The sequence below is a fragment of the Piliocolobus tephrosceles genome, chromosome 3 (genome assembly GCF_002776525.5).
Source record: "Piliocolobus tephrosceles isolate RC106 chromosome 3, ASM277652v3, whole genome shotgun sequence".
NCBI lineage: Eukaryota > Metazoa > Chordata > Mammalia > Primates > Cercopithecidae > Piliocolobus > Piliocolobus tephrosceles.
This window is the reverse complement of record NC_045436.1, coordinates 181,739,812-181,752,255: the sequence shown is the minus strand read 5'-3', so window position 1 is coordinate 181,752,255 and position 12,444 is coordinate 181,739,812. Positions and strand designations below refer to the sequence as shown.

General features: G+C 59.1%; 2 protein-coding genes across 13 annotated transcripts in view; one reads left to right on the top strand and one right to left on the bottom strand.

Annotated features, from left to right (window-relative positions):
* The window catches only part of ADD1 (adducin 1), an 86,790-nt gene extending 82,493 nt beyond the window's left edge, over window positions 1–4,297 (top strand). For 4 of the 11 annotated variants that reach the window (XM_023206815.2, XM_023206813.2, XM_023206812.1 and 1 more), the window contains 2 exons: window positions 213–311; window positions 841–875. In XM_023206815.2, the coding sequence (XP_023062583.1) occupies window positions 213–311; window positions 841–875 (134 nt within the window). The other 7 variants (XM_023206805.2, XM_023206810.2, XM_023206809.2 and 4 more) reach the window with 4 other exon arrangements.
* A 474-nt stretch (window positions 4,298–4,771) lies between these two features.
* MFSD10 (major facilitator superfamily domain containing 10) lies at window positions 4,772–9,469 on the bottom strand. 2 transcript variants are annotated; one of them, XM_023206816.2, is made up of 13 exons: window positions 8,678–9,469; window positions 7,927–8,122; window positions 7,742–7,838; window positions 7,297–7,400; window positions 6,800–6,958; window positions 6,551–6,712; window positions 6,245–6,353; window positions 6,023–6,134; window positions 5,747–5,855; window positions 5,568–5,658; window positions 5,420–5,467; window positions 5,255–5,344; window positions 4,772–5,157 (listed from the first exon to the last, which is right to left on the bottom strand). In XM_023206816.2, the coding sequence occupies exons 2-13, from the start codon at window positions 8,095–8,097 to the stop codon at window positions 5,042–5,044; spliced, it is 1,368 nt and encodes a 455-aa protein (XP_023062584.1). In that variant the 5' UTR covers window positions 8,098–8,122; window positions 8,678–9,469; the 3' UTR covers window positions 4,772–5,041. The 2 variants fall into 2 exon arrangements, with proteins under 2 accessions (XP_023062584.1, XP_023062585.1); XM_023206817.2 differs by having other exon boundaries at window positions 4,772–5,080.
* Window positions 9,470–12,444: the final 2,975 nt, after the last annotated feature.

The following is a 12,444-nucleotide window of genomic DNA, read 5'->3' as shown; positions in this document are numbered from 1 at the left end:
TATCTGAAGTTGTTTATGTTTCTCTGAAATTCACATCAGTCAACACTCGGGTCACAGCTTCCTTTATCCTCTCTTGGAGAGGAACAGGGAAAGGGTTGAGAGAGCCCTGCCTTCTCAGAGGGCGGCTGAGCAGGCTGCCCCATCTGCCATGGAGGCAGGTGAAGGCTCATGGCGTCCACAGCTCCTACCATATCCTTGTTGCTTCTCTGCAGAGAATCTGGACGAGGCTAGAGAACAGAAAGAAAAGAGTCCTGCAGACCAGCCTGCGGTCCCCCACCCACCTCCCAGCACTCCCATCAAGCTGGAGGAAGGTGAGCTCTGGGTGGCAGTGGCCACCGCTGTGGGAGGGTGCACGGCTCGTGCGCGCTGTGGCGGAATGTGGCGGGAGTTGTGTTAACACCAACAGAGAAGTGTGTGCTGGCATCAACGCCAAGATGTGACACCTCTTTTCTCCTATATTGGTTCTGTCCTGGGTAACTCCAGGCAAAACAAATTTGTATGTTAGCTGTGACCAAGTAGGAAGGCTGGCCTCGGGGGTCGGAACCCACCGTGGTTGCTGGTGTCCGCGTTGCCCATTGCTCGCCCACTCCTTGTGCCGTGTTGTCGTGCAGATGCCACCTCCGGAGGTGCTCTCCGCTGTGTGAGCCACACGCCGGCTGCCTCTCAGCCACCGTGTGTCTGTGGTGTGTGATCCCGGGTGTCTGTCCCTCGGTCTCGTACATCCGTGTCTCTCGTGAAGCCCATGGCCCTGCCTTTCTTCTTCTGTAACCTGATGGCTGTGACTGAATGCATAGATTCTCTCCTTGTGCTTTTTTCTTCCTGTGGCTGCATCACAAGCAGGAGACGGATGCACTAGAGAGTACCTGTTACCCTAGTAAGTACCGCGCTGCCTCCGCTCTCCACCGGTGCCCTGTGCTTTGCCTCATTCTCCTGCTTCTTTGTTGTTTATTAAGTTTTGTTTTCTGTTTATTTAAAATAAAAACAGAAGCCCCCCCTTTTTGTACCCAGTCCCTTGGAGGCCTTCCTGGAAGTGGCTCAGTCACCTGAGCACTGTGCTGCCTTCAGCGGCAGCGGGTGCCTCCCTCAGGGCCTCTACGCACCTAGGTGCCACTGGAGCACTCTGGGCCTCAGAGGTTCTTACCTCCGGCCTTCAAGGGTCTCTTTGGATTGCTCGGTGGGAGGGTTTGACCACACTGGGTCAGATGTCAAGTGCAGCCTCGGTTCAGACAGGCTGGGGTTCTGCCACCTGCTGTGTGGGGTCGGATTGCCTTAGAGCTTTGCTGAAGCTGGTCTGAGGAAGGTGGGCAGAGGAGCGGGTATTGGACCCTTATAAAGCCAGTGTGATGTTGGCTCAGAGGATGGCAGCTCTCCAGAGCGAGCGCCCTGGGGCAGCCTCTGTCCTAGCATCAGCCGCACCGTGCCCAGCAGAGTGGGCCCCACCTCCTCACAGAGAGCGGCGCCTGTGTGCCCACAGCCCTCTCCCGGCCCTCAAGAAGCCTGGCCTGGAATTAGCCTGGGGCAGCTGGCGGGGTGGGGGCGCTTCCAGCTTCCCAAAGGTAAAGCCTTGAGGGTTTGGGGCCTGGGCCTCCTGTGCTGCTCCTAACCACTCAACTGACTCCCCTGGCCCTGATGTGTGGCTTGATTTTTAAACACTAAACAGCTTGTGGTGTCTAACCTGTCAGTTGCTGGTAACGTTGTAGGCTGTTTACGAATGGAATGGACAAAGCGGGTGCCCGGGTAAGTGTGGAAGGAAGGCGCCCCCAGGCCGTGTCCTCAGGGCCGATTGCTCCTTCACAGAGGGCCACTCCTGATGCTGGTTGGGAGTTTTTGCCCCGCTCCTTGCCTTAAAGGCCGTCTTTTTCCTTTTAATTAACTTCCATCCTAAACGGCTTTGTTCTTTTGGATGTTGACATCACACGTGCTGTGGGAGTTACGCACAATTTTCTACTGGCTGTTTTGGGGGAGACCAGGTGTTGTAGACCCAAATTTAGACTCATTTCACGACTATGAATACATGCCCTTAGGGTGACAGGGCGGACTTCTCTTCACATAATGAAAGCGGGACGTCGCTCCTTTAGCTGTCCTCAGCTTGTGCTGCCGTCTTTCTTTCCGGTGGGGGGACCCACGCCTGGGGCGGAGTCTGGTGTTGCCAGCACACTGCCCACAAGGAGGAGCTAAAAACTACCCCGAGACCAAGTCTGTGTTTTGTGATTCTAGCTCCGTCCAGCCGTACAGCAGAGTAGACCGTATTTTAAGTTTCTTGTCTTGGTAAAAATCCATAGAGTCAAATAAAATGGCAGTTTCCTGTGTGGGGTGCCCCCATCTCAAGCTGCCCTTTGAGATCTGGGCAGGAACCCTTAACCCCGTCTCTCACCTCACCCACTAGACCTTGTGCCGGAGCCAGCTACTGCAGATGACAGTGATGCCGCCACCTTTAAGCCAACTCTCCCCGATCTGTCCCCTGATGAGCCTTCAGAAGCACTCGGCTTCCCTATGTTAGAGAAGGAGGAGGAAGCCCAGAGACCCCCAAGCCCCACTGAGGCCCCCACTGAGGCCAACCCCGAGCCAGCCCCAGCCCCAGCCCCGGTGGCTGAAGAGGCTGCCCCCTCAGCTGCCGAGGAGGGGGCTGCCGCGGACCCTGGCAGCGATGGGTCTCCAGGCAAGTCCCCGTCCAAAAAGAAGAAGAAGTTCCGTACCCCGTCCTTTCTGAAGAAGAGCAAGAAGAAGAGTGACTCCTGAAGGCCCTGCGCTAACACTGTCCTGTCCGGAGTGACCCTGGCTCTGCCAGAGTCCCCGACTGCGTCTGTGCCCTGTCCTTGTGTAATGGAATGCAAAAAGCCAAGCCCTCCACCTAGCTAGGGGTCCCCTCACGTGAGCAGCCCCGTGTAGCCCTGGGCTGACCCAGCGTGTGCGCAGCAGCCCCACCCCACCCCGCCTCTTGTCCTGTCAGCCTCAGCTTCTGGGGGAGACGTGCTCTCCCCACAGAGGGGAGGCACTAAGTCATGGTCCTAGCTGGAAGGTACTGGGGGCTTCTGCAGCTTTGGCCGCAGGTGTCACCCTCCTGAGCCTTGAGCTTTCCTGCCATCCTTCCTGTTGTGAAATCACATTCTGTTTCTGCTCGGCTTCCCCTCCACCCTAAGGTCTCAGGTGATGGACTCAGACTCCTGGTTCCACGTGGCATTCTCTCTGCTCAGTGATCTCACTTAAATCTATATACAAAGCCTTGGTCCCGTGAAAACACTCGTGTGCCCACTGGCGGCCTTGAAGAGGCAGGTCTGGGCCAGACGCTGGGCAGGAAGCGCCCGCGGCAGATGGGCCTGTGTGCCCCCAACGCGATGCTGTGCATGTCTGACCGATGATCCCTGACCACAGCCAGATTCAGGAGCTCAGTTTTTTCACTTGGGTCTCTGGATTCCTGTCATAGGGAAGGTGTATCAGGAGGGGAAGAGTCCTTTCTAGAATTTTCTTTGAGTAGGTTTACAATTTACCTTATATTTTTTGACTGTGAACGTGACCAGGCTTTTTGCTTTTTTCTTTCCAGACCCCATAGTAGAGCACTTTTCACTTACTTGGGGGAGGTTTCAGGGGATCTGTTCTCACCGTTAATTCAGCCAGAAAGATGCCCTAGTTGTGATAAAAGGTAACTCGAGGTGGAGAGCAGCCCCGGGGCCCCTCAACATGGCCGCCACTGAGGGAGCCTGAGACGTGCGCTCCTTGGCTAATACTGTTGTTTTTACTTCCCTGGAAGAGGCTGGAAAAGGGCTCAGAGCTGCTGAGCAGGAACTGGAGGGTGACCCATTTCAGGAGCTGCCTGGTACCAGCCTGACTAGGTGCAGGCAAGCTTGTGTGGGTCCAACAGGCCCCTGATAGACCTGGTGCCAGGTGTGGGCTCAGATCCTGGGCACGATGGGCCGAGCCACCTCGGATCCCACTGATTGGACGGCCGAGCGAGAACCAGGCTGCTGCATGGCACTGACTGCCGCTTTGAGCTTCCTCTGAGCCGCAGGGCCTGCTACGCAGGCAAGCGTGCTGCCTCTCTTCTGTGTCGTTTTGTTGCCAAGGCAGAATGAAAAGTCCTTAACCGTGGACTCTTCCTTTATCCCCTTTTATCCCTTCCTTTACCCCACATATGCAATGACTTAATTTTCACTTTTGTAGTTTAATCCTTTGTATTACAACATGAAATATAGTTGCATATATGGACACCGACTTGGGAGGATAGGTCCTGAATGTCCTTTCTCCAGTGTAACATGTTTTACTCACAAATAAAATTCTTTCAGCAATTTCTTTGTCTAAATCTGGGAAGCAGTTTTATATTTTAATTTTTTTGTTCCCAAGTTTGTCTGTGTGCCGAAAGGAGACCTCCAAATGTTCATGTCTTGGCAAAACGTCATCTGCAGCCATGGGCGCGGGAGGACGTTCCACCTGGCACTCCTGTTGTCCCTCCCCACGGGAACTCAGGGTGTCCAGGGAGCTGCTGGCCTGTCCTTGTCCCCACGGTCCCAGTCTCACCGTCACTGTGTGCTCATGTCTGATGGGGAGGGCGCTGTCCGGGGGATACCCTGCCAGGGTGCCAGGCACACTGCCAGATACCACCTGGCCAGGGCTGACCCCAGCCTTGGAGGGGCCTGAGTCCCCAGGCTGCCACTGCAGAGGGGGAAACTGAGGGTCTCGAGGACCCTTGGACCCTTCTGGTCAGTGGAACCATTCATTCAGCTCTAGCTGCCTCTCCTGGTGTGGGTAGAGGCCCAGCTATGTATGGAGAAAGGCATTTGGTATAAAACAGGTGCTTTATTTCATCATCAGAAACCTGGTGCATAGTTTAGAAAACAGAAACCCTGACAGCCTTGGAGTGCTGCTGCTGCTGCCTGGAGTCAAAACAGGAATGAGTCTGGAGGAGCTGCCTGGGCTTCCTGCTGGGGGCCGGCTGCCACCCACAGGGTCTCCCTGGACCGGGAAGGAGGGGGGTCAGGCAGTGGGCAGGGCTCTGACCCAGGCTCCCACTCTGCCTGGTGCCCACAGCCTGGGCACAGTGGCTCCGCTACTCAGCCTTGAGCGTCTGTGCCGAATAATTCAGCTTCTGCAGGAGGAGGAAGGGGAGCAGAAAGAGCCCGGACCACATGGTGAAGCAGGCCTGGGCCCCAGCCAGCCAGTACACTGCGGAGAGACGGCAGCGTCACCCAGGCTCCGAGGGGGCTGGCACTGGGGAGGTGAGAGCAGGTGCCCGGCCCCCAGCACTACCCCACGCCCTCACCTGAAGCAGCCACCAGGGGCCCCGCGGCCCTGGCCAGAGCGCCTAGGCTGCGCAGTGTACCCATGACCGTGCCCTTCTGCCCTGGTGAGCCTGTGGAGAGAGGCGTAGTCAGAGGCCACTGCCCTTCTCCGGCTCAGGTGGCTTTGGCTGAGGGAAGGGTCTTACCATAGCCAGCGACCATGGAGGACAGGCAGGGCACCACAACGGCGGCGGCTGGTGGGGGACATTGAGGAGGCTCCCATCAGCCCAGGGGAGGGCGCATCACCCAGCCCCTGCTGCCCATCGGATCCCCTGCCAGGGCAGGGCCACTCACCAAAGGAGTACAGCAGCAGCCCCAGGCCCAGCATGGGCAGAGAATGGCCCCAGCCGATGAGGAGGAAGGCAGGCACCAGCAGGAGGAGGGCCTGCAGGTGGGCACAGCAGCCTCAGCACAGCCTGTGCCCACACGGCTCCGGGGACTGCCTGCCACCCGCTTCGGAAGGACCCCCCTACCCGCTTCACGGCAGCAACTTCCCCGCCAGGGTGGATCCGCCGGGCATAGGCACCCTGGATGGTGGCCATGGTGAGGCCGATGAGGAAAAACATCTTCCCCTGCTGCAGGCTGGGAGCAGGCGCGTTAGTGCAGGGTCACCCCGGGGCAGGGTCACCCGGGGCAGGGCCAGGGCGAGAGTGGCTGCCAAGGCTTCCTGGGGATGGGGGTTGGGAGGGGTCATCCCTGAAGCAGGGGCGTTCAGGGGGACAGCAGGCTGTCCCCAGATGAGGATCCACCTGCTGAACTGGAAGCGCTGGTGTGTGAGGAAGCTCAGCGTGTACTCCAGGCCCGAGAACAGGAAGAGGTAGAGGAAGTAGACGAGGCCCAGGCGGCGCAGGCTGCTGAGCCCTGGGGAGAGAGGTGGAGGGCGCTGAGAAGGCGACCACAGCAGGGAAGGGCTCCGCCTGGGGACACGCAAGGGAGAGCAGGCTCCACACTTGGGTGGGTCGAGTCCTTACTGTCTCCAGTGGGTGGGTCCTGGCCACGAGCGACGGCTGAGAAGCGCAGCAGGGCCAGGGGGCTGAGCAGATCGGCCGCATCACGGAGCCCCAGGGAGACAGACGGCGCCTGTGGGGACGGGACTGGAGAGCCTGCAGGAGCAGCTGCTGGCCGGGCAACCCACGGACTGTGGCCTCAAGAGCCCCAACACCAAGAGGGCAGCCCAGCCTCTCTGGCACCTGGGGCTGGCACACAGGGGCATTTTACAGCGCTACGGAACCAAGCCCCCAGCCCCTGGGCCTGTGGGTCCTGGACCGCAGCCCTACCCGTTTCTCCAGGGGCAGCGTCTCCGGCAGGAAGCAGAAGATGAACAGCAGGTCGGAGGCTGCGAAGAGCAGGGCAAACCAGGGTGCCATTTCCAGGGGCAGGGAGGCTCCAAGCATAGGGCCCAGGGTGAAGCCCAGTGAGAAGGCCACCCCAATGACCGCCTAGAGAAAAGGCCACCTGAGCTGCACAGGGAGACCCAGGCCCAGAGGTCCACACCCGGACCCCAGAGGCCCAGCCCGTGCACTTACCATGCCTTGGCTGCGGGCCAGAGGCGAGCCCAGGTCAGCGACGATGGCTGTGGAGAGGCTGACGTTCCCTTTGCTGATGCCCCCAATCAGCCTGGAGGCCAGGAAGGCCGCAAAGCTCCGAGAGGTGGCCCAGACTGCGTATGAGGTGGCCACACCCATCTGCCCAGGGGCAGGGGCGGTCACTTAAGGCCAGGAGTGGCTCAGAGTAGGGCTTGGTAACCCAGGCAACACCCCTCAACCCTGCCCTATTTATTTCGAAGCATCTGAGGGCCACTGTGTTCTCGATGCCTCCCTAGGGGTCAGGAGCAGCTCCTCGAAAGCCTGGCTTTGCAACAGGAGCCACTGGTCCCCCCAGAGAACCCCCTCCAGGATGCGATGAGGGCCAACAAGTGGCCATGAGTGGCCCACAGCCACCTCCCTCTCCCTACCTAACCCCATGGGGCTACTGGCTGGGTGGGAGGAGGCTTCCCCATGGGCTCCCAGCCCCAGGGACATACCAGGCACAACAGCATCACCGGGCGCCTCCCCAAGCAGTCAGAGGTGGCCCCAGTGAGCGGCGCACACAGAAACTGCAGGACAGAGAAGGCTGAGCCAATGAGACCTGAGAGACAGATGTCACCATCACGGGGCTGTGGTCTCAGGGCCATCAAGGCCAATGTCCAGCCCCATGCTGAGGGTCCAGTCATGCTGGGCCTACACTCACAGGCCATGGCCCTTGAGCCAAGGCGGTCCTAATGGAGAGATGAGAAAGGTGACGAACCTGACACGCAGAAGCAAGGGACCACGCCCAGGAGCCAGGACGTGTGGGCAAGGGCACCAGATTGATGCCAGCCCAGAGAGTGGGAAGGGAAGGACTGATAATTGGGGAGGGGCCTGGGCTGGACCATGTCCACCAAAGATAGGACCGTAGAGAGCCCGCCAGGGGCACAGAGCCAGCCATACCTCCGAACAGGACACTGTTGTACCTCTTCTCCACTGGCATCCCGATGGCGCTGGCAAACCAGTTCACCCCACCCTGCCAGGAGCCATAGAGGGGGTCCTAGCGGATGAGGAGGCAGGATAAGGGCTGGGGAGGTCCAATGGGCCTGGGGGGCGGGGGCCTCTGTGACCGCAGGTCAAGGACTCACGTGGGCACGGTCGTGGCTCTCCAACAGCCCAGGCAGCAGGGGCAGCAGCAGCGTGAAGGCCAGGAGGTCCAGCAGGAGGCCAAGGAAGACAACGGTGACCACGCGGCGCTCTGGTGGCTGCTGGTGGATGGGTGGGCGCGGGGTGCAGCCTCCACCCCCTCCCTGCCCCATGGTGGGCTGCTCTGACCTGGCCTGGCTGGGGTGTGGCGGGTCGGGTGAGCGGGGAAACCGGGTCCTCCAGGGCCTGCCATACCCCCACACCCGACAGCTGGCCAGCACCCTAAAGGGGCTGATGGCAGAGGCTCCCGCCTACAGACGCAGGGGCCATTCTGGCCTGCGCGATGCCCCCGCCCCGACCCAGGCATCAGGAAATGCAGGCTTTGGGGGTTGCACAAGAAATCGTAGCCACAAAGGCAAAGGTCCCCACGGCCGCGCCTCCCACGCCCTCGTAACGGAGCGAGAGAGGAAACTTGAGGCCGCGGGGGACCCGGACCCCAACCCCAACCCGCGCGCCGAGATCCCGGCCCCTGGTCCGGACTCGGCCTCCCTGGCGGGGGCCATGGCGTGCACACCGGACGCGGGAGCGCCCTCAACCCCGCGCGCCTCCCACCCCGCCATCCCGCGTGCGCCCCGGTCCCGCCCCACCCCGGGCGCCCCTGGTCCAGCCCCACACCCCGCGCGCCCCCTACTCCCCCACCCTGCGCGCGCCCCACCCGCCCCCCCCCCCGCGCACCCCCGTCCCGCCCCACACCTGCCGCGGCTGCGCGCTCGGGACAGACGGTCGCAAGGACGCGGAACACGGCGCCAGGCACGCCGCCAGGGGCGGGACGGCCACGCCCGGTCACGCCGAGTACCGGAAGTGACGAACTTCTCGGTACGTTGTCTTCCGGCCGGAGGCCGTGGCCGGGTTCTAGCCAGTCCTGCGGCTCACTGCTCGGCCATGTGTTAGCAGCACCGTGATCGGAGCGGAGGAGCTGTGTCCCCGCGTAACCCGGAGGCCGAGACTCCCGGCCTGGCCTCTCTGGAGCCACGACACCTGCCCCGCGGAGCGGACCCATGGGCCTGAGGTGTGTGTGCGGTGCCTCAGGCGAGCGTCGGCGCAGCCTGTCCCCCAGCCTCTGCGCTGTGCAGGCCGGGCCCTCCCCGTGGAAGGACCGCGGGCTTCGGGACCCCACGCCGGCGGGCTGACTCCTGCCACACACAGCGGTGGTCGCGGGCCTGGGGCAGCAGCACAGCCATTCTACTCGGGCTGCGTGAGCCGACCCCGCTGTCTCTGTGCAGCTACTTTTGCTGCGTTTGGTACAGAGCCTGAAGTCCCAGGACAGGCGGCTGAGGGGGAAAGATGGTGTGAATTGGGTGGGCAGAGACAACTGAAAGCCACAGGACCCGGTTGGCACCTTTTTGGCCGCCTGGGCCTGCAACCCCGTTCCCTGGGTCAGGGAGGAGCTGGCGCTCTTGCCGGGCGCAGAAGCACCTGACCCAGCGCTGGAGGAAACGGCCCCCCTGGGCAGGAGGAGCTTTAGACAGGAGAAGCTTTGGGCCTGGCTGCTGCCCGTGCCCGTGCCCGTGCCCCGGGGCCAGCACACTCAAGGAACCGCGCCAACTCCCGGCCTGCAGCCAGCTCCCACCTCCCTTCTCACCTTCTGAAATACGTGCGGATCTCTTGTGGCCGACCCCAACCAGATACACATGGGGAAAGGAATCAGGTGGCACACGCACTGCCTTTACTCCACCCAGAACTTGCAATTGTGGGTAAGAACAAAGCCCCACCTCTGCCTAACAGATGCGTTTTTCCACCTGCAGTCAAAAAGACAACCTGTTATTAGCTTTTTCCCCAGAGGACAGGCATCTCTATGAAACTGCCATTGCAAACTTGAAACAGTGAAAAGAACCAGCTCCATCTTCTAACCTCCATGCTCTCCTTGTTTATTCCTGGGCGTAGGCTGAACTTTGGGAGGAACTTGGTTTAGAACAAAAATAATAGCCCTTTCCCAAAAGAAACCTTTCCTGGGGACTAGACTGCTTTTGTGGGACTAAAAGATTAGCCCCAAGATTAGAAACTATGGTTGAGGAGTCATGCAGCTGGAGGCTACGGGATTCTGACCCTCCCCGAACTGCTCCTGGCGATAACATTACTCTTGCAAAGCCTCAGATCAGTACTTGATGGATCAGCTGGCACCACCCAGGCTTATCTGATCTTGTGGCACCCAGGAACTGACTCAGTGCAAGAGAATAGCTTCGACTCCCTGTGATTTCATCTCTGACCCGACCAATCAGTACTCCTGACTCACTGGCTGCCCCCACCCACCAACTTACCTTTGAAAACTCCAATCCCCAAATGCTCAGGGAGACTGAGTAATAAAACTCCGGGCTCCTGCACAGCTAGCTCTGTGTGAATTACTTCTTCTCTATTGCAAATGCCCTTTCTTGGTAAATTGGCTGTCTAGGTAAGAGGGAAAGTGAACCCATTGGGTAGTTGACATCTTTATCCACCCTTCCAGCTGGATCACGTGCCCTCTTCGATGATGTGACACAGCTAGGGTGTATGAGCTTGCTGCCGGCACCTTCTGTCCTGGATTGGATAGCAAGGCCTCAACGGAGAGCCAGGTGCCTGGTCTGGTCCCGCGTTTTTTTCTGTCCTGTTTTCTTTTCCTCTTTGCTTGGACAGTTGGGCCAGGGTCCTGAGTGCAAGGGCTTGGCTTGGTGAATTCAAGTGGCAGTAGCTGTGTGGCAGAGAACATTTGTGGGTGGGTGGAACCCTGCAGCCGTTGATAACAGCATCCTGGGCCTATACGGTGACAAGACAGCCAGCCTAGTTGGTGGATGTGACAACCCCAGACCCTTCTAGATTTGTGGATCCTTGCACCTGCCAGACATGTCTCGGAGCCATCAGGGGAGGCTGGGTAAGATACATGCCCGTCAGGACGTGAGCCTCATCTTCACGCTGCTGGCTTCAGCCTGGCTGCTCCCAGCGCCGTCTGTCTTCCAGAGCCTCATCTTCAAGCCGCTGGCTTCAGCCCGGCTGCCCCCAGCGCCGTCTCTGTCTTCCACTTTGCAGGGGGAGACTGGCTCATTCTGGGCTCCAGGCCTACCAGGCAGCCCAACCACAGCAGTAACTGCCTCTCACACTGAGGATGGTTCATGCTGTGCTCCAGCTGTGGCCTCAACACCTCCCCACATGAACAAAGCCAGACTCATTCTCCGCAGCACCTTCTTCCTTGCCTAAAGATCCCACACCTCGTTAGAAGCTGGAACTGGGTCCTTGTCACCTTCCTCACTTCCCCAGTCCTGGTCTGGTTAAATCTCACCATGGTCACTGTGGCTAGACGTGTGACCTCCGCGATGCTTCATGCACATACTAGGGCAGCCTGGGCAGGGCTGGTCAGTGTGATCTCATGTGGCGTGAACTTGACCCTGGGCTGCCTGCCTGGTTTGTAGCCCAGCAGCAGCTCCACAGTCCACTGGGGAATGCCTCCGCCTGTAAGATGGCATACCATATTGGTACAGGGAAACTCCCAGTTCAGCACCTCCCTCCACAAGGTAGTAGGTCCAACAAAGCATGCACCGTGAGGTGGCCGTGGCATTCAGGGTGTGGCTCCGTGGTCAGCTTGTCAAGTTCAAGGGGGGTCATTACTCCTTACAGCTCACAGCCCCTCCTGCGTCCAGTAAACCTGAAGGCCGACTTCTTTCTTGGTTAGTGCAGGGTAAAAGCACTTTAAAAAGCTGTCTCATCCATAACATGCACATCTGATTCTCACCTGAAACTGTAGCGCAGGTTGGCACAGATGCAACCCAGTCTTCCCCCACCTCCCACGGTGCAGCGTCCTGAACGGAAGACCCCAGCACCCAGAAGCATCCACTGAAGGATGTAAGCAGGGCAAGGCCAAGTCCCAGCAGGGGACTGTGGGTGACGTTTCCCTTCTCTGATTTCTAAGCTATTTGCAAACTTGTTTCATTTATAATAGAAAATATAATTTGCATAAGTCTAAATGCTACACATGAAGGCAAATGTCCATGGTTGACAGAAATGACACTGGCCAGAATCCCCAGTGCCGACCCTGGCAGCACGAACTCAGGGTTATCCAGATGCAGCGAACCAGTCGCAGCTGACGTCACGCAGCCCATTCCCAATCCCAGAGGTGCATTTCAGAATTCATTTTATTTCATCAGGAGGTGTTTTAACAGGAACAAAACTGCAGGGGGTGGCGGGGTGGCTGGAGGTTGGAATCACACCAACATTACAGCATTACTACTTTAACAAAAATTACTTTTTTGGCTGGGTGCTGTGGCTCACATATGTAATCCCAGCACTTTGGGGGGCCAAGGCGGGTGGATCACCTGAGGTTGGGAGTTCATGACCAGCCTGACCAACATGGAGAAACCCTGTCTCTACTAAAAATACAAAATTAGTCGGGCGTGGTGGCGCATACCTATAATCCCAGCTACTGGGGAGGCTGAAGCCGGAGAATCACTGGAACCTAGAAGGTGGAGGTTGCGCCACTGCACTCCAGCCTGGGC

What these genes read in the sequence shown, in the direction of transcription:
- MFSD10 (XM_023206816.2), bottom strand. Translation starts at nt 8,097, where the DNA reads ATGGGGCAGGGAGGGGGTGGAGGCTGCACCCCGCGCCCACCCATCCAC. An exon ending in GGACCCACCCACTGGAGACA is followed by an intron (nt 6,135 to 6,244) that starts GTAAGGACTCGA and finishes CTCTCTCCCCAG; the next exon opens with GGCTCAGCAGCCTGCGCCGC. An exon ending in GCCCCTGGTGGCTGCTTCAG is followed by an intron (nt 5,158 to 5,254) that starts GTGAGGGCGTGG and finishes GTCTCTCCGCAG; the next exon opens with TGTACTGGCTGGCTGGGGCC.